Below are 18,811 nucleotides of genomic sequence, written 5' to 3' on the forward strand. Positions count from 1 at the left end.
TCGCAAGACATTTTCGTCTTGCGAAGCAAGCCCATAGGAGATTCGTTTTGCGAAGCACCTCCAAAATGGAAAACTCTTTTGTCTAGCGAGTTTTCTGTCTTGCGAGGCATTCGTCTTGCGGGGCACCACTGTACATCGCCCTGAGCTCCTTGGAGGAAAAATGGGCTATAATAAACAAATGACTTCACAATCATGCAGAGACAGTCTTCTGACAAAGTCTCTTGCTGCTGTGTTATGGTGTTGGGAGTGACTGAGTCATCCAGCAGAGAAATAACCACCAACAGCTGCAGAGAAATATCCATCCAAGCTGGTTAGAGAGAAGTGTGGCCTGAATGATAAACCACGCAGAGTGATTATGGGCTGCCTCCTTCATTTGTTGGCAAGTTGGGCTTTTAAATTAATGTACCAGTTTTATATCTAGCAACCTGCTACCAGGTCATGGAATGTCTGCTCTAAGGCCTGGTTGACTGAGGTGGATAAAACGATACTACAGACTGAAAGTGGAAGATGGCGTATCAGCATGCTTCCTTGCAAGTTTTTTTAAAATAAAAAACAAAGCCCAATTTTTTTTAAGTACATAGAAAGTTCGCATAGCAAGGGGTGTGGTGTTCTGAAACATTCCTTCCTGCTGTGCTAAATTTCTGCTTGCAGGGAATTTCTTCTTTATGGAAGGTAAGATTCCACCCCCTTCCTTTATTTTTAGAATTTTAATCTGAAGCAATAAAGTTCACTCTTATCATCTTGGGGTTCTTCCCCTGAAGAATAATGTCCCAACCTCCTTTGATTGATCTGTTTACCCATGTTCTTTGATACCATTCGTTGGGTGCAAATCTGCACTCTACTTATTTTTTACCTCTCTTTTGCTTTTCCTGCAATAAACAGGACCAGTTGAGAAGATGCTTCCCACCTGCCCCAGGATTGTAAGACTGGGAATGGACCTCTGACTCTCCCCTCTGCTCCTCCCCTTCCTCCTCTTCTTGTCCCTCACTGCAGGGACAAGGGATTGGGGGACAGTGTATGATTATTTGAACATGCGGTCTCCCTGCTACTGCAAAATAAAACCTACTTTTTGGTGGCTTGCTTCAAAGTGGGGGGTATCATCTGAATAGGCTCCTGGAAAGGCAATTAAGGAGCAAGGAGGTGGCCCTACTTATCAGCCTTCTGTATAAGAACATAGGAAGAGCTGTGCTGGATCAGGCCAGTGGCTCATTCAGTCAAGCATCCTGTTCTCACAGTGGCCAGCCAGATGCCCGAGGGAAACAGGGAAACAAAGCAGGATTTGAGCACAAGAGTAGCTTCCTTTCCCATGGTTCCCAGCTGTGGAGTCGTAATGTAACCGCCATGGTTCGTTTATCATCGTTTATCTCCTGAAACCATAGTTTGTCTCCTTCTGTTAAGGTTTTCGAGACTTGGTGTAGTTATTTTAAACATCGTGCAGGGAATAAAAACTTGGTTGTTCTTCTCCTCACCCTTTCCACATGTCCAAAATCATCTTACAGGGAGCCGTCGGATTGTGGATGTAATGGACGTCAACACACAAAAGGGCACAGAGATGAGCATGTCCCAGTTTGTGCGATATTACGAAACCCCGGAGGCGGAGCGCAAGAAGTTGTACAACGTGATCAGCCTCGAGTTCAGCCACACGAAGCTGGCAAACATCGTCAAGCGCCCCAATGTGGTAAGCTGAGACCTCTTTGGGTGGTTATTGCGCTTAGGGTATTTGGACGCCGACATTGGGGCAGTTTGGTTCTTTTAGACCAGGGAGTAACCTGACCCTCAAGGTCAGCGGTTCTCAACCTGTGGGTCCAGACGTTTTCGGACTACAACTCCCATCATCTCTGAGCTCTGGCCTTGCTTGCTAGGGGTGATGGGAGTTGTAGTCCAACAACATCTGTGGACCCACAGGTTGAGAAAGGCTGCTCTAGGTGTTGTTGGGTCACATCTTCCCTGACCTTTGGCCATTCTGGCTGGAGCTGATGGGAGTTGGGGGACCCCCAACATCTGGAGTGCCAAAGGTGCCCCATTCCTGGTTTATCCCCTAGTCTTAGCGGTCTTACTCCGGTCCTCCTTTTTAGATGTCAGTGTACGTTGCTTCACTTACTCTGCAATGTGGTGAGCCTGCCCTGCTGTATTTTGGGGGTCTTCCTGTTGGACCTGCTGAGCCAGTCAATGGGCATCTGCCCAAAAGTCCTATCCTGAAAGCATCATGTGTGTGTGTTTGTTCAGTGAACACAACAGAAGAACCTGTTGGATCTGACCCATGACCTCCCTAGTCCAGCATCCTGTTCTCATATTGGCCCACTGAATGCTGGTGGGAAACCAGTGAGCAGATTGTGAGAGCAAGAGCAACTCTTGCCCTCCCATGGTTTCCAGCAACTGGTATTCGGAAGCAGTGGCGTAGCGTGGGGGGTGCAGGGGGGGCCGGCCGCACCGGGCGCAACATCTGGGGGTTAGGGTTAGGGGGCGCAAATCCACGGGTTAGGGGGCGCAAATCCACGAGTTAGGGGGCGCAAATTACTTGCCTTGCCCCGGGTGCTGACAACCCAGGCTACGCCACTGTTCGGAAGTCAGAGCACATATAAATAAATATAGAACAATAGCCCAGACTTTGGAACTGCCTCCCTAGAGAAGTTAGAATAGTTCTCTCCTTTTTGGGAACTGACTGCTTTTCATGAGGGAGCTAGTGGTGTGCTGGTTTATCATCATCATCATTATTATTATTATTACTGTAATTAACTATGTTTTAGATCCATCTGTTTGTCTAATTGCCCCCCCCCCCTGTGTTTTGAGCTGTTCTTATTTTTAATATCTGTAAGCTGCCTTGAGTCCCTGTCGGGGGGGAAAGGCGGGATATAAATAAAATTACAATAGTCATAATAAAGCAAAGCCAGTGTATCTAGTAGCTGGGGGCTGGATCCGGCCCTCTCTGCCATGAGCTTGTCCAGGGGTCAGCAAACTTTTCCAGCCGGGGGCCAGTCCACTGTCCCTCAGACCTTGTGGGGGGCCGGACTATTTTTTTTTTGGGGGGGAGAACGAATTTCTATGCCCCACAAATAACCCAGAGATGCATTTTAAATAAAAGGACACATTCAACTTACGTAAAAACACACTGATTCGCAGACCGTCCATGGGCCGGGTTTAGAAGGCGATTGGGCCGGATCCAGCCCCCAGGCCTTAGTTTGCCCTCCCATGAGCTTGTCTTTTTTTTTTTATAAGAATTTTTATTGGTTTTTCACATTTTATACAGACAAATACAAACACAAAGACAGACAAAAAAGACAAAAAACATATATAATTTCAGAAAATCTTATTTTCCTAACCTTACTCCCTGACTTCCCCCCACCCCCTCCCTTGCATCCCTATTCCCAAAATTATGTCAGCAAATTGGCATTTCTCCTCTTATGCATCATAATTTTAGTCCTTTTGTAAAAAGAAAGCAAAATAAATTTTTCTAAGTTGGACCCCAGTTCCCTTCCATCGATTTCCCAATTTGTCTTAGATAAAAGTCATATTAGCTAAACCCCATAGTCTTGAGTGTTGTTAATTACATCCTTCCCTCCCTCCCATCCCCGATTTGCGCCCCTTCCCAGTACATGTCCAAAATGTCAGTTCTTAGCCTGGGTCCCACACGTCCGAGGCTCTCAAGTCTCTTTCAGTCCCTCTCCGCCGGTCTTGTTGGTAGTCTTTTATGTCGGTCATCAAGTCTCGAAAAAGTTCTGTCAAAATCAACCCGTAATCTCTTCCCATACGTATTTTTAGAAACAGCTGCTGAAGAATTTCCACAAGGCCTGGATCTTCAAAATCATAGTCAAGGTCAAAGTCAACGTCAGTGTGGAGGCCCCAATTATATTTCTTTATTTTAAAATCCTGCACTTCATAAATTCCCGGGGCCTCCACTTTCGTCTTTTGCATCTTTCGCAGATTTGTAGTAAGCTTAATCCAAAAGTCTCCTTGCTTATATTCCACAGATGTCAGTTCCTGGTTGGTACTTTCCAACTTTACTTTCTCTTTTTCTTGTTTAGTCTCTTCCACTTCCTTAGATATCATTTCAGATTCAGCTGTGGATTCTTTCTCATTCAGGTCCTCACTACATTCAGCAGAACTGCTTGTTCCAGAAGTCAAGGTCATAAGTTGTTTACTTATAGCTGAAGTCTGCTCTTGTAGGATTCCCACCAGCTGAAACATTCTTTCGATTTCCACTAGTATTTTTCCATCCACAGCCATTGTAGTTTCACAGAATTCCCCCTAGAGGGAATCTGGTTACTTAGTGTTCTTTCCTCCAACAATCCTCAAACTTATTGTTATTACTTTGTTTCCAACAATTTTATTCAATTGTAACTCATTTTAATCCAGGGGGATCTTAAATAAGGGTTTTTCCACTCTAAATTGCCCGTTTGACAGCTGTCAAACTCTGCTCCTCTTACACAAGCTCCGACACAGGACGCTCCCGGGCCCGGGAGGGGGGGTTGTTTACAACAAAAAAAAGGAGACTTCCGAAACTCCACTCTCCTGCTCAAAATTTCTTTTTTACAAAATCTTGGAAGTTACTGTCTTTTTAAACTCACCCCTTATAGGGTGGGCTCTCCAGCTTAGTTCTTATGTCGTTGCTCTAAATCGTCTGCAAAGGGGGGGTTGCGGACTTCCTTTTAACACCCCCCCGGTCGTCTCAAATTCACAGGAAAAGTTTCTAAAAGTCCAATTCCGTTTTACTCACGGGTTATTTTTCAGTCCGAATTTCAAGGAAGGAAGTCAGCGCTCTCCAGTCATGGCTCGCGGCTTCACTCGGCGGAGGTAGCGATCGACTCTCAGCGCCACGCCGCCCCCCGTATCCTCTCCGCAGCCTTTAAAAAGGCTCTTCGTGAATCAGGGGGGGGCGTTTAAGGCACCCACCGAGTCTTCAGTCCGCAGGCTTCCGCGCCTGCGGTTTTTAAGGGTCCCCGCGTCGCCGGCACGGCAAAGACCCATCCTCCGCTGAGCCGATTCCCTCCGGAGCTCGGAGGGGATCCGCCATTTCCAGATCGCGCCAACCCCGGAAGTGCCCATGAGCTTGTCTATTCCTCTTTTAAAGGTATCCAACTTGGCCGCTGTCACTGCCTCCTGCAGCAGGGAGTTCCATTGTGTGACTGTCTGCTGTGTAAAAATGGACTTAGTAACCTCTCCTGAATCTTCCAACCTCCAGTTGCGTTTGGGTGCTCAGGAGTTGTAGTGTTATGAGAGAAGAGGAAAGCTCTTCCCTGTCCACTTTCTCCATGCCAGGCATAATTTTAGAAACTTTTGTCATGCTGCGTCTTACTCCCAACTTAGTTTTCTCCAAACTAAAAAGGCCCCAGAGCTGCAGCCTTTCCTTGCAGGGGAGTCACTCCCCCCCCCCCCCCCGGATCATTTTGCTTGCAGTTTCCTGAACTTATTTTCCAACCCAACAATATCCTTTTTGAGTTGATGCGACCAGAACGGTACACAGGACTTCAAATATGGTCACACCATGGAGTGATTTGTAGTAGGGCTGTGATTGTAATCCGTTAGATTAATCAGTTAAAATTATTGACTAAAAGGCACCCTCAGTTAATTGGGAAACACATTTTTTAAAGAAGTTTATATTTAAAATATAATTTTAATGTAACAATTGCAGATGGCAGGGGCCCTCTCCATCCTGTCTGAAGAGGATTTTTTAATAAAATTATTATTTTATAATGTGATTATAATATAGCTTTTATTAATTTCTCAGAAGCATTTTACCCAGTTCTTCACCCAAAAAGCTTGAGTAGCTTACAACAATCAGTAATGACAGGGATCCACTTAAACATTTGCATGTTTCTGTTTTCCTCTTCCCTTGAAATGATTATTCTAATCATATGCAAATATATACAGGTTTGATTGATTGATTTCCTCCATTAAAACTTATTTTTATTGACTGACCTCGCCGTGCTCTCTTGGCTTGTATGTTCCTATGCCTCTATGCTTCATGTTAACAGGGCTACTCTGGAGTAGGTAAGCAGCGGCTATGTGCCCTGTCTCTCATCTTCCTCTTTTAGTTCTATCCTGCCTTATTCTTAGGGATCATCCAATGGAACTGATTGGCAGTAGACACAGGACCAAGGGAATTATTTCTCCATGCACCACACGGTGCATAATCAACTTAACACAGTTCATCGTCCCATGATTTTGTTGTGGCTGCTAGTTGCAGGCTTGCAAACAGCCACTTGGCTATTGGATAAATTCACAGGGGACTGTCCTGTCGATGACTGTTAGGCGTAATTGCTAGGATTGGAACCTGTAGTGGCTGATAACTGGATTAGTGGAACTTTTAATGCCTTCCCTTCCCCGCACCAGGATTTGTTTCATTCTTGTAAAGGTTTCTCCATTGAGAAAGAGCAGCTATTTCTATGGATCAGTGGAGAATCATAATGGCTGCATAATGGCTTCATGCCTGGGTAACTGAATACGACTTGCTGGGAATGATGGTGGGAGAGGACTGTGGTCTTCATGGAGCATCTAATTGGTCACTGGGGGAAGCAAGATGCAAGCCTAGATGGACATTTGAGTCCAATCTAGCTGGGCTCTTCTTAGAGTCTTTATGGCTGCCTCCCTGTTTGATGTCTTCCTGCGCCCTGTCAATAGTTGCAGATGGATTGCTGAACCCGGGGGGACCTGTGGTGTGATCCAGCACAGGCATGGCCTACTTGATGATGTGCACATCCACCTAGTCTGCCTGATACCAGTCAATGGGAACTTAGTTCTAAGTCTCCCCAAACATCTGTGCACAGTCTTGCAAATTCACACTCCAAAAGAGACCAGGGCCCTGCCGGACTTGACATCTTTCCGCAGGGCCTGCAAGACAGAGCTGTTCCACCAGGCCTTTGGCCAAGGCACAGTCTGACCCCCTCCTTCTGTAATCCTCATAGAACTCTAGCCCAATGGTTGCCATTAATTTGACTCTGAATTGATTTTAGAATGAATTGATTTTAGAATGCTGTTACTTTTATTGTTGTTAGCTGTTCTGAGCCTAGCTTTGGCTGGGGAGTGTGGGATATAAATAAATTATTGTCAGGGTTACTTCCAGATCCTAGCTCACAGAGGATCACGCTAGCCAGCGGTTGTTGATTAAAAGTCTTTATTGAGTTACAGTCTCCATTCTTGAGCTGCTGCGTGCAACCCTACGCCTTATGCTTAGGTCGGCGAAGCTCCTTCTGAGTCTCCGCCCCTTGCGCACCAACTTAATATCCTAGCCCTGCTCCACCTTTTCCGCCTGACAGTTCTCCTCTGGGTCCCTCTGCCCCCCTGGGTCTCTCCCTTCCGGGATTCTTCTGACGCTGACCCCCCTGACTCCCCTGTCTCCTTGCGCCGGGCTTTAGGACCTGGCTCTCTTTCCGGGCTGCCTACTGCGCCACCTTCCTGTGCATTTGAACTTGGCGCGCGCGCCCAACCTTCCACTTTCCGTCTAACCGTCACTTCGCTCCCCGATGAAGGTGTGGCCACTCCTGACTCGTGCCCTCCCTCCTGTTGTGAGCTGCCAGCGCTAGTTCCCAGGCGCTTTTCCTCTTCCCTACTCTCTGGCGGTGACGTAGGTCCCGATCTCCAACTGCTCCCCTCTGAGTCCCCTCTGGCTCTTTCTTCCTGGGGTGTCCCCCTAGTCTCCCCCCTTGCCCTTGCCACTGGTGCTCCTCTTTGTGAATCTTCTGATTCACTGGACAGACTCGGAGATCTCGGGTCGTCGTCGTCACTCATCCTTTCTTCTGCCTCCTCCCCCTCGCTCTCTGTTTCCTCCCTTGCCCTCGCCTCTGCTCCTGAACCCCTGACAATTATTATTATTATTATTATTATTATTATTATTATTATTATTATTATGTCCCAACATTTCATGTCCCCTAAATAAATAAAAAATGTTTGCCCTAACAAAATCCTGAGAACGGTGCACAAGTTGTTGTGTACAAATGTGACATTGTGAGATCTAAGCCAGCCTCAGAAAACCATGGAACCGTACAGTAACTGTGAGAGGAATGTACCGTATTTTTTGCTCCATAACACTCACTTTTTTCCTCCTAGAAAGTAAGGGGAAATGTCTGTGCGTGTTATGGAGGGAATGCCTACGGGTGGTGGGGGGGGGGATCTGCTGCAGTTGTGAGCAGAGGATCCATGGTTCCCCTTCCTTCCCTCCTCCATGGCTCGCTTTGCTCACTTTGAAACAGCAAAGCGGGAGAAAGAAGAGCCACTGAGTGGGGAGAAGAGAGGGACAGAGAGCCTGGTTACAAAGCACGGATCCACATGGATCCTCAGGATTTTTGCATTGGGCTACCCCAAACTCACTGTCTGTGGCCACAGCATGAACCACAAAAATCATACATCCACTGTTTCGTTTAGAATATTTTTTCTTCTTTTCCTCCTCTAAAAACTATGTACGTGTTATGGTCGGGTGCGTGTTATAGAGCGAAAAATACGGTAATCTTTGTATTCACATTTCTGGCAGAATTCAGCGTTGTGTGTTGCTGAATGTGGTTTGCTTGGGGTGGCAGAGTTTTGGTTTCTTTTTCTGCCTGCACACACATCGCTCTGCCAGTATCCCTTCCTTGCTCTGAGATCTTTCTCCAACATTTCCTGACTTAACTGGTTTCTTTGGATGCCCTTTTAGGTAGACTTGGTCGACTGGGTGGATAACATGTGGCCTCGGCATCTGAAGGAGAGACAGACAGACGCCACCAATACCATCTCGGAGATGAAGTATCCAAAAGTAAAAAAGTAAGTTGATTTCACTTCATTATGAACCACTCCCTGTGGAATCTCCTGCTGCTGTGAAGCTTCGGCTTGGGATGAAATTTGAACCGTGTGTGTGGCTCTTGTTGGGCTGGAATTATTTTGGGACGCAAGGCAGGGATTGCATGTTTGAATGTTCTCTGTGTCAGTGATGGAACACAGGCAGGACAAGCTTCCCAGGGACCCCAAGAGCTGTTTGCAGAGGTGCAAGGCATCACCGGTGAAAAGACTAGCCCAGCACAAAGTTTGGTTGCGGTCAGTTTGAGGTGGGGGTCACCGATGTGGGACCTGAGGGCAGAGTGGCGCCCCTGGGGTGTTTCCCTGGTGCCCATGATGCTTATTAGCCTGCCTCCCACCCTGCCTTTTTTATTGTGATGTGGTGAAGAGCGTTACCTCCTCACCCCTCTACAGTTCTATGCAGTTAGAAGAGTGATTACGCATTTGGTGATTCTGGAATAACCATTGGCTTTTAAAATGCTGTTTTATTTATATTTTACGATGCCCCAAGGGATTTGGTGATGGCAGAGTGCCTGGGCACACCTGCCAATATGTTTGAGAGAGGTACTGGCCAATCCGAAGGGCCTCTGGCTACGGTTGTAACCTTAGATAGGAGCTGGGCAAGCAGAATATCTTAGCAAAGTTTATTATTTAGTATTATTTATTTTGTCTTTGAGGAGCATGGGGCCAGGTCGCACTTTGAAACTCTTCCTGAAGCCGCTATAGGAATCTCGTTCAGTTTTTGAGATTTCAGCTGCACCACTTTCATAACCACAAAAGGTGGAAATGTGGGCAGTGTGGCATTGTTTTAAAGAAAGCTTAGATTCTCAGGAAGCTCATGTTCTGTGCTTTTGTCTGCATTTCCAAGGAACCGAAGCATACAAGAAGCCTTGCTAATCGTGTGTGCCTGTAGTTCTGTGTGCTTTTTCTAAATCTAAATCGAATGCTGGTCCAATTTTCTCAAATGGAAAGCAGACCAGCAAAAAAGCAAAAGAGAAATCAAAAGTGATGGTGGTTTTTGCAAACACAGATGGTGCCATCCAGTGCAGATGTTGATTTTGGCTGCGAACTGCAAAGTTCTGTGCTGGGGATGAAGTTAGCGATTGTTCCATCTGCTGTACCAGTTCAGAGATGATGCTTGAGAAGGAGCTGGAGAATGAAATGGATCTGTTCCATTAACTCTTTTGAGGACGATTCTTCTTTCCCCCATCTCCTCCTTCCTTACATTGATGTTTTGAAAATTGTTGTGAATTGCTTCGAACAGGCAGTGAGTGACTTGCTTCCCATGAAAGGCAAGGATCCCCAGATTATGGGACAACTGCCACTGTGTTGTTGGGGGAAAACAAATGAGTGAAAAAGTGTCTGCAAACCTGGTGGCCTCAGGGCACAGAGAAGGTGGATGTCTGTGTTTTGGTAGCGCTGTCTTTCTCTTCAGTATCAGTTGGCCTCTGCTGGGGGTGGAACATCTATATCAAGCCTGATCACATCAGTCACTTCTCATGGCTTAGATTTACATGTAGAGGCTGTGGAAAGCCTTGCGGTTTGCACTCTCCTCCCTTCTTTTGCATACAAGAGGAGGAGATAAACTTGCACTTTCAATTTCTTTTTTTTTATAAGATATTTATTAGAGTTTAAACATTACAGAGAAAAAAAGAAAAGAGAAACAAAAGAGGAATACAAGCAATAAACAATTACAAAACCTCAGAAACAAAAATAAATACAATAATACAAAACATCAACAATACAAAAAACAAAAATGTCAGGGAACTGCCATCGGAGGAACAGGTGGTGAAAGGGCTCACGGAGGCTGGGAGAGACTCGGCAGCGGAAGCAGGGACCAGCAGGGGGAGAGGTGAGTCGTTGGTGGAAGGGCTCACGGAGGCTGGGAGAGAGTCAGCAGCTGAAGCAGGAACCAGCAGAGGGAGAGGTGGATCTCTGAGGGAAAGCGAGCAAGAGGGAGGGTTCAGGGACACGTCCAGCGAGAACAGTGGGGAGATGTCAGAACCTCCCATAGGGAGACCCACTCCTCGCCGGAAACTGTCACGCCGTGAGTCCAGAAGACGTGTTTCCGTTAAGGAGCTTTTATGCTGGAAACGATTCCGAAAGCAACCACTGTCGGAATCTGCCAGCGACTAGAGCAGCCATGTCTGAGGGGCTCCGTCACAGACAGAGGTTTGTGGACTTGAGCAAACTCTGAGGGACTACTATTTTACGCACAAGCAGCTCATCATCCCATCACAAAAAACATTTAAGAAACCCGAAAAAGAACAAACAAAAATAAAAAGAACCCCATATTTTCATATCCTTATCTTTCATTTGCTTATTTCCTCGTCTTCCTCACACCTCCTTTTTTGTATTCTAGTTCAATTAATTATTCCAGCAAGTTCTTTCCGTCTTTCTCAAATTTAGTTCCATAATTTATCTTAACACATTTTAGCCTTAAATTTACCCCTTTACCCAATGTCAATCTATTCATACTTAATTCTTTATAGTATTTCTACTAAAGTCATGTAGCTTCTTTCCAGCATCCTTCTAACATGCATTAATTTTAGAATATTTCTGTAAATATACTTTAAATTTTTTCCAATCTTCTTCCACCGACTCTTCTCCCTGGTCTCAGATTCTGCCAGTCATTTCCACCAATTCCATGTAATCCATCAGCTTCATCTGCCATTCTTCCAAGGTGGGTAGATCTTGTGTCTTCCAATGCTTGGCGATGAGTATTCTTGCTACTGTTGTGGCATACATGAAAAAAACTCTGTCCTTCTTTGGCACCAATTGGCCCACCATGCCCAGGAGAAAGGCCTCTGGTTTCTTTATAAAGGTATATTTAAATACCTTCTTCATTTCATTATAGATCATCTCCCAGAATGCCTTAATCTTTGGGCATGTCCACCAAAGGTGAAAGAATGTACCTTCAATTTCATTACATTTCCAACATTTATTATCGGGCAAATGATAAATTTTTGCAAGCTTGACTGGTGTTATGTACCACCTGTAAATCATTTTCATCAAATTCTCTTTTAAGGCATTGCATGCCGTAAATTTCATACCGGTGGTCCATAACTGTTCCCAGTCAGCCATCATAATATTATGTCCAACATCCTGTGCCCATTTAATCATAGCAGATTTCACCATTTCATCCTGAGTATTCCATTTCAACAGCAAGTTATACATTCTTGACAGATTCTTAACTTTAGGGTCTAACAATTCTGTTTCCAGCTTTGATTTTTCCACCTGAAAACCTAGTTTTTTATCCTGATTATATGCCTCCATTATTTGGTAATAATCAAGCCAATCTCGCACTCTGTTTTTTAGTTTTTCAAAGCTCTGTAATTTTAGTCTGTCACCCTCTTGTTCCAAAATTTCCCAATACTTCGGCCATTTGGCCTCCATGTTGAGTTTTTTCTGGGCCTTTGCCTCCATAGGTGACAGCCATCTTGGGGTTTTATTTTCTAACAAATCCTTATATCTTATCCAGACATTAAACATTGCTTTTCTTACAATATGGTTTTTGAACGCTTTGTGTGCTTTGACCTTATCATACCACAAATATGCATGCCAACCAAATACATTATTGAAACCTTCCAAATCCAAAACATCCGTGTTTTCAAGAAGCATCCATTCTCTCAGCTAGCAAAAAGCAGCTGATTCATAATAAAGTTTTAAGTCTGGCAGGGCAAATCCACCTCTTTCTTTAGCATCAGTTAAAATCTTAAATTTTATACGAGGCTTCTTGCCCTGCCAGACAAATCTAGAAATATCTCTCTGCCACTTCTTGAAACAGTCCATTTTGTCCAAAATTTGCAGTGATTGAAACAGAAATAACATTCTTGGCAATACATTCATTTTTATCATAGCAATTCGGCCTAGCAACGATAGCTTCAAATTTGACCATATTTCTAAATTTTTTTTCACTTCAGTCCAACATTTTTCATAGTTATCCTTAAATAGATTCACATTCTTAGCAGTCATATTAACCCCTAAATATTTCACTTTCTTAACCAGTGTCAGACCCTCTGAAACTTCTCTCTCTCAATCACATTCAGGTTTTTCTCCAGAACCTTAGTTTTCATCTTATTCAGCTTAAAACCTGCTACCTGGCCAAATTCTTGAATCAATTCTAATACTCTTTTTGTACTTGATTCTGGCTCCTGTAAAGTCAATACTAGATCATCTGCAAATGCTTTCAGTTTGTACTGTTTAGCTCCCACTTGTATACCTTTAACCAATTGGTCCCTTCTAATCATATTTAACAGAACCTCCAGGACCGAAATAAAAAGCAATGGAGAGATTGGGCAGCCCTGTCGTGTTCCTTTCTCAATCTTGAATTCTTCCGTCACTACGTTATTCACAATTAATTTAGCCTTTTGTTCTGAGTAAATTGCATCTATGCCATTTCCAAAGCTTTTACCAACCCCCATCCCCGATAAATTCTTCTTCATAAAACTCCAGGAAATATTGTCAAAGGCTTTCTCCGTGTCCACAAAAATCAGAACAGCTTTAGTGTTAATCTTCACTTGTAGCTTTTCTAGAATATTAATTATATTCCTCGTATTATCAGACAAGTGCCTGCCCGGGAGAAAGCCCGCTTGGTCTTTATGAATTTCTTCTGCTAGCACCTTTTTTAATCTTTTAGCCAAAATGTCTGCAAAAAATTTATAATCCACATTAAGCAGTGATATGGGATGGTTTTTAAGTTGCGTCTTTTCAGACTCTAATTTTGGTATAAGTGTAATGTATGCTTCTTTCCACGACTCAGGTGCCCTTTTCCCTTCCAATATTTCATTACAGACTTCCTTTAATGGTTGTATTAACCATTCTTTCAAAGATCTGTAGTATCTAGAAGTCAGTCCATCCGGTCCTGGAAATTTAGCTAGTTGCATATTCTGAATGGCCCCTTCTACTTCCTGATCCGTTATTTTATAATCAAGCATAAATTTATTTTCTTGGGAGATTTTTTGTAGTCCATTTATTTCCAGGAATTTATCAATGTCCATTTCATTCTGCTTTTCTTGTGTATATAATTGTTTAAAATACCTCTGGAAGCACCTTCTAATTTCAGCTGGATTCTGTATATTCTTTCTTTCCACTTCCAGATTCGTAATGGTATTTAATTTTTGTCTTTTTTTCAATTGCCAAGCCAGCAGTTTCCCACACTTATTTGCCGATTCAAATGTCTTTTGTCTCATCTGTTTAATCTTCCATTCTATTTCCTGATTCATCATTTTCATATATTGTACTTGGTAAAACTTTATTTCTTTTAGAATTTCCTGGGACTTTGGTTTCGCTCTCAGTTTCTTCTCTCCTTTTATTTTTTCCAAAATTTTATCTTTTTTCTCATTTTGCATTCTCTTCTTAATTGCATTCTGTTGTATCAAAAAACCTCTCATTACGGCTTTACTTGCGTCCCAGATTACTCTTTTTTCCACTGTAGTATTCATATTTATCTCGAAATAATCTTTCAAAGTTTTTTGGGCCTTTTTAAGAAATTCATCATTCCTAAACAAAGAATCATTCATCCTCCATCTGAAGGAACCAGTTGGCATTAATTTCATTTCCATCTTCACAGCATTATGATCAGAGCAGGTCTTTGGACAAATTTCAACCTTGCTGATCTTTGGAGCCAGTCCTCTAGTTACCCAGATTTGGTCAATTCTTGTCCATGTCATTTTTGCCTCCGAGAAGAAAGTTCCCTCTCTTCCCAGAGGGTTCTTCATTCTCCAAGTGTCAATTAAGTCTAAATTTTCAGTCATATCAAAAAATGTTTTTGGTAGTCTTCCGTCCTTGGTGATTGTTTGTCTTTGCACCTTATCCATATTCGTAGATACAACACCATTCATGTCTCCCATTAAAATCATATTGTAATCCAAATAGTCCATCAAGATTTCATGTAGCTTTTAAGAATTCCGATTTCCCTTCATTTGGTGCATAGATAAAGGTAAAGGTACCCCTGCCCGTACGGGCCAGTCTTGCCAGACTCTAGGGTTGTGCGCCCATCTCACTCAAGAGGCCGGGGGCCAGCGCTGTCCGAAGACACTTCCGGGTCACGTGGCCAGCGTGACATCGCTGCTCTGGCGAACCAGAGCCGCACATGGAAACGCCGTTTACCTTCCCGCTTGTAAGCGGTCCCTATTTATCTACTTGCACCCGGAGGTGCTTTCGAACTGCTAGGTTGGCAGGCGCTGGGACCGAGCAGCGGGAGCGCACCCCGCCGCAGGGATTCGAACCGCCGACCTTTCGATCGGCAAGCCCTAGGCGCTGAGGCTTTTACCCACAGCGCCACCTGCGTCCCTATTTTTTTGTCCCTGTTTTTGGTAGTCTTCCGTCCTTGGTGATTGTTTGTCTTTGCACCTTATCCATATTCGTAGATACAACACCATTCATGTCTCCCATTAAAATCATATTGCAATCCAAATAGTCCATCAAGATTTCATGTAGCTTTTAAGAATTCCGATTTCCCTTCATTTGGTGCATAGATACCTATCACCAAAAATTTATCTCCTTGAAATTGAATTTCAATTGCTACAAGTCTTCCTTGTTCATCTTTAAAGATAAATTTAGGTGATAGGTTCTCCTTTGCATAGAGAACCACTCCTCTTTTTTTGACTTTATCCGATGAAATAAATTCTTGGCCTAATTTTTTGTTGCTTAATAATTTCCCGTGTAACCTTGTCACATGAGTTTCTTGTAAACAAATCAAGTCCAGTTGCTCTTTTTTCAATAAATGAAACACTCGTCGCCTTTTCTCCGAAATGTTAAGGCCATGCACATTCCAGCTCAGGGCCTGCAGCGCCATCCTGTGACTACTTTGGTGCTCCCCCAACTGCCCCCAGATCTTGTTCCTCTTCTGTTGGTAGTAACGTTAGCTCCTTATTGGGGGGGGGGGGGTTCCAATCCAAAAGACAATGATGAAATGTCCAAGGTATCCAAAGTATCTTTTTTTGGTGATGCTCTCTTCCGTACTCTTTGCTCCAGTCCTCTGTCTGGTGACCCTGTTTCCGGTGATGTTGGCTCTTTTCCGATTCCCTTCTGTAGATCTTCTTTGCACTTTCAATTTCATTCCGGACTTGAGGAATGCTTGTTAATGTAAGATTGTTTTTGTTTACATAGCAGGATTTATATACTGTTTAATGAAAAATAAACAAGCTTATAAGCATGCTTACAATTTTGTCTTGCTTCCTAACTAGAGCCTAAAACCTGGGTGGGCAACCTGGGGCCCTCCAGCCGGGTCAGTGGTTGGGGATGATGGAAATTGTAGCCGAACAATATCTGGAGAGCCACAGAATAGTCATCCCTGAGCTAAACCTACCAGGGGATTCTGGTTAGTCTTGAAGAACCCCGCAGGAGGGGAGGGCGAGTTCCCAGCTTCTACCCATAATGCTAAATGAGGAGTGTGGAAGCTGTGGCCCCCTCCTAGTGTAGTTGGACTCCACTGCCAATCATTGCTGACCGTTGGTCATCCTGGATGGGTCTGCTGCGTGTTGGAGGGTCATTGGTTTGCCATCCCTGAGTTAAACTGCTATTGAGTGTTATCTGAAATGGCTCTTCCTCTTGAGTCACGTGAAAAGCAAACTTTCCAGGTGTAAGTGTGAACCTTGCCCCCAATTTTTACTGAGAAATAAAGTGTTCCTCAGCTTCAGCCTAAGGGACATGGGTGATTCTGTGGGTTAAACCACAGAGCCTAGGGCTTGCTGATCAGAAGGTCAGCAGTTTGAATCCCCGCGACGGAGTGAGCTCCCGTTGTCGGTCCCTGCTCCTGCCAACCTAGCAGTTCGAAAGCACGTCAAAGCGCAAGTACAGTGGTACCTCAGGTTAAGTACTTAATTCGTTCCGGAGGTCCGTACTTAACCTGAAACTGTTCTTAACCTGAAGCACCACTTTAGCTAATGGGGCCTCCTGCTGCCGCTGCACCGCCACCACACGATTTCTGTTCTCATCCTGAAGCAAAGTTCTTAACCCGAGGTACTATTTCTGGGTTAGTGGAGTCTGTAACCTGAAGCGTATGTAACCCGAGGTACCACTGTATATAAATAGGTACCGCTCCGGCGGGAAGGTAAACAATGTTTCCATGCGCTGCTCTGGTTTGCCAGAAGCGGCTTAGTCCTGCTGGCCACATGACCCAGAAGCTGTATGCCGGCTCCCTCGGCCAATAAAGCGAGATGAGCGCCGTAACCCCAGAGTCGGTCATGACTGGACCTAATGGTCAGGGGTCCCTTTACTTTTACCGCTTCAGGGTTTTGGGGAGCACAGCGAACTAAGTTCCATATTGTATATTTACTAGGGTTTTCCATCCCTGCTGTGCTGGTCCCGGGGGTAAGGTACCGTGAGTGTAGCAGAGTCCACACGAAGAGGGGCGAGGTCCGATGCAGAGAGCCGGGCGGGGAACAGGAACGCTGGAACAGAAGGCTGAGTAGGTAGCAGGAACACCGGATGGACGGGAACAGGAGGCCGAGCAGGGAACAGGAGTACTGGATAGTCAGGAACAGGAAGCCGAGCAGGGATCAAGAACACAGGAAGGTCCGTAGCCAACAACGACGTTGCTCCCGCAACCTGGGGCCGGCCTGACTGGGCTTTTATCCTCTTCTAAGGTCAGGGGCGGTCCCGACCCCCAGGAGCCCCGCCTCCTCTGGCCTTAAGGCGAGCACTCCTCCTGGGGGCAACCAGTTCCCTTCGCCTCTCTGCCCTAAGCCTCTGCAGATCAGGAGAGGCCGAAGGGTTACTGGGCCCTGGAGGAGGCTCACCTGTGGCCACTGAGTCATCCAGCACCTCTGGGGCCAGAATGGTCTCACCTGGTGCCTGCTCTTGAGTTTCCTCAGCATCCAGGCCTTGCCCCAGTTCAGCCGGCCCTGGAGGCGGGGACTCCTGTGCCGGCTGGGATTCCTCCGGATCACTCTCAGACTCGGAATCCCAGGCCATCACACCTGCTCACGTTGATTGCCACCGCATACCCCGAAAGTTTACCTAAAACTTCCCCAACGGCTCACCCCCATTCTGTGACCCCCCTGCTGTTGGCCCTGCACACAGAGGAGAGGGGAATGAAGAGGACGGGGTCTTCGTCTCCACACTGCTGCTTGACAGAAGGAGGTTTGAAATGGCAGTAGACTACGGGCAGAGAGGCTTCAGCCTGTGGCAGCAGTGGCAACCACGGGGAGCTTGGGAAGGCCTTCATGGGCTGACCACCTGGCTGCCCGGTCACTTGCCCCTCCAGACAACCTGTACCTTTGCTCTCTCGGCCACCCGGGCCACCCACTTGCTGCGATCCCAGGCTTTCTATGCCCCTGTTGCGTGTGCATGCTCCATAACTGAGCCAAGGGTGTGACAACCTGCGCAACATGGGAGCCCTTAGCAACTTGGGACTTACCGTATTATTGGCCCTATAGGACGCACTTTTTCCCCTCCAAAAATGAAGGGGAAATCTGAGTGCGTCCTATGGGGCGAATGCAGGGTTTTGCTGAAGCTTGGAAAGCGAGAGGGGTCGGTGCGCACCGACCCCTCTCGCTCTCCAGGCTTCAGGAAGGCATCCGCAGCCTAGGCAGCCCTAGGGGAGGTCCCGCAAGGCTGTCTAGGCTGCGGATAGCAGCCTACCGCCCAGCGCGAGGGGCGCCCTGAAGCAGAGCGCCCCCCGCGCCCGGCAGACATCCGCAGCGTGGGGAGCCTTGCAGGAGTTCCCCGCAGGGCTCCCCACACTGTGGATAGCAGCCTGCCGCCCAGCGGGTGGTGCGCCCTGATGCAGAGCGCCCCTCGCGCCGGGCAGACATGGGCCAGCCCCACAAGCTCGGGGGACAGCAGGGAGGCGCAGCGCTGCCATCCCGCTGTTCCTCGACCTGGTTCTGTTTCCCCGACCTGCTTTTGGGGGGGAAATAAAGGGGGGGAAATTCCTTTATTCCCCCCCCAAAAAAAAACTAGGTGCGTCCTATGGGACGGAGCGTCTTATGGGACGAAAAATACGGTATTTGCCTTCAATATCGCCTTACCCCACATGTGCCCACTCAGACGCTTCAGTCGGCAGAATGGGCTGCCACATCATAGCCGTCCCACTTTTGTAAGAACTTGGTTGTTTAGT

General features: G+C 45.9%; 1 protein-coding gene across 3 annotated transcripts in view; it reads left to right on the plus strand.

The window, feature by feature from the left end:
• The window catches only part of KDM2B (lysine demethylase 2B), a 96,596-nt gene that overhangs the window by 14,587 nt on the left and 63,198 nt on the right, over nucleotides 1-18,811 (plus strand). For all 3 annotated transcript variants that reach the window (XM_082204093.1, XM_082204092.1, XM_082204094.1), the window contains 2 exons: nucleotides 1,500-1,678; nucleotides 8,627-8,733. In XM_082204093.1, the coding sequence (XP_082060219.1) occupies nucleotides 1,500-1,678; nucleotides 8,627-8,733 (286 nt within the window). The remainder of the gene's footprint in view (nucleotides 1-1,499; nucleotides 1,679-8,626; nucleotides 8,734-18,811) is intronic.

This window comes from Podarcis vaucheri (genome assembly GCF_965113315.1).
Source record: "Podarcis vaucheri genome assembly, chromosome: 16".
Taxonomy (NCBI): domain Eukaryota; kingdom Metazoa; phylum Chordata; class Lepidosauria; order Squamata; family Lacertidae; genus Podarcis; species Podarcis vaucheri.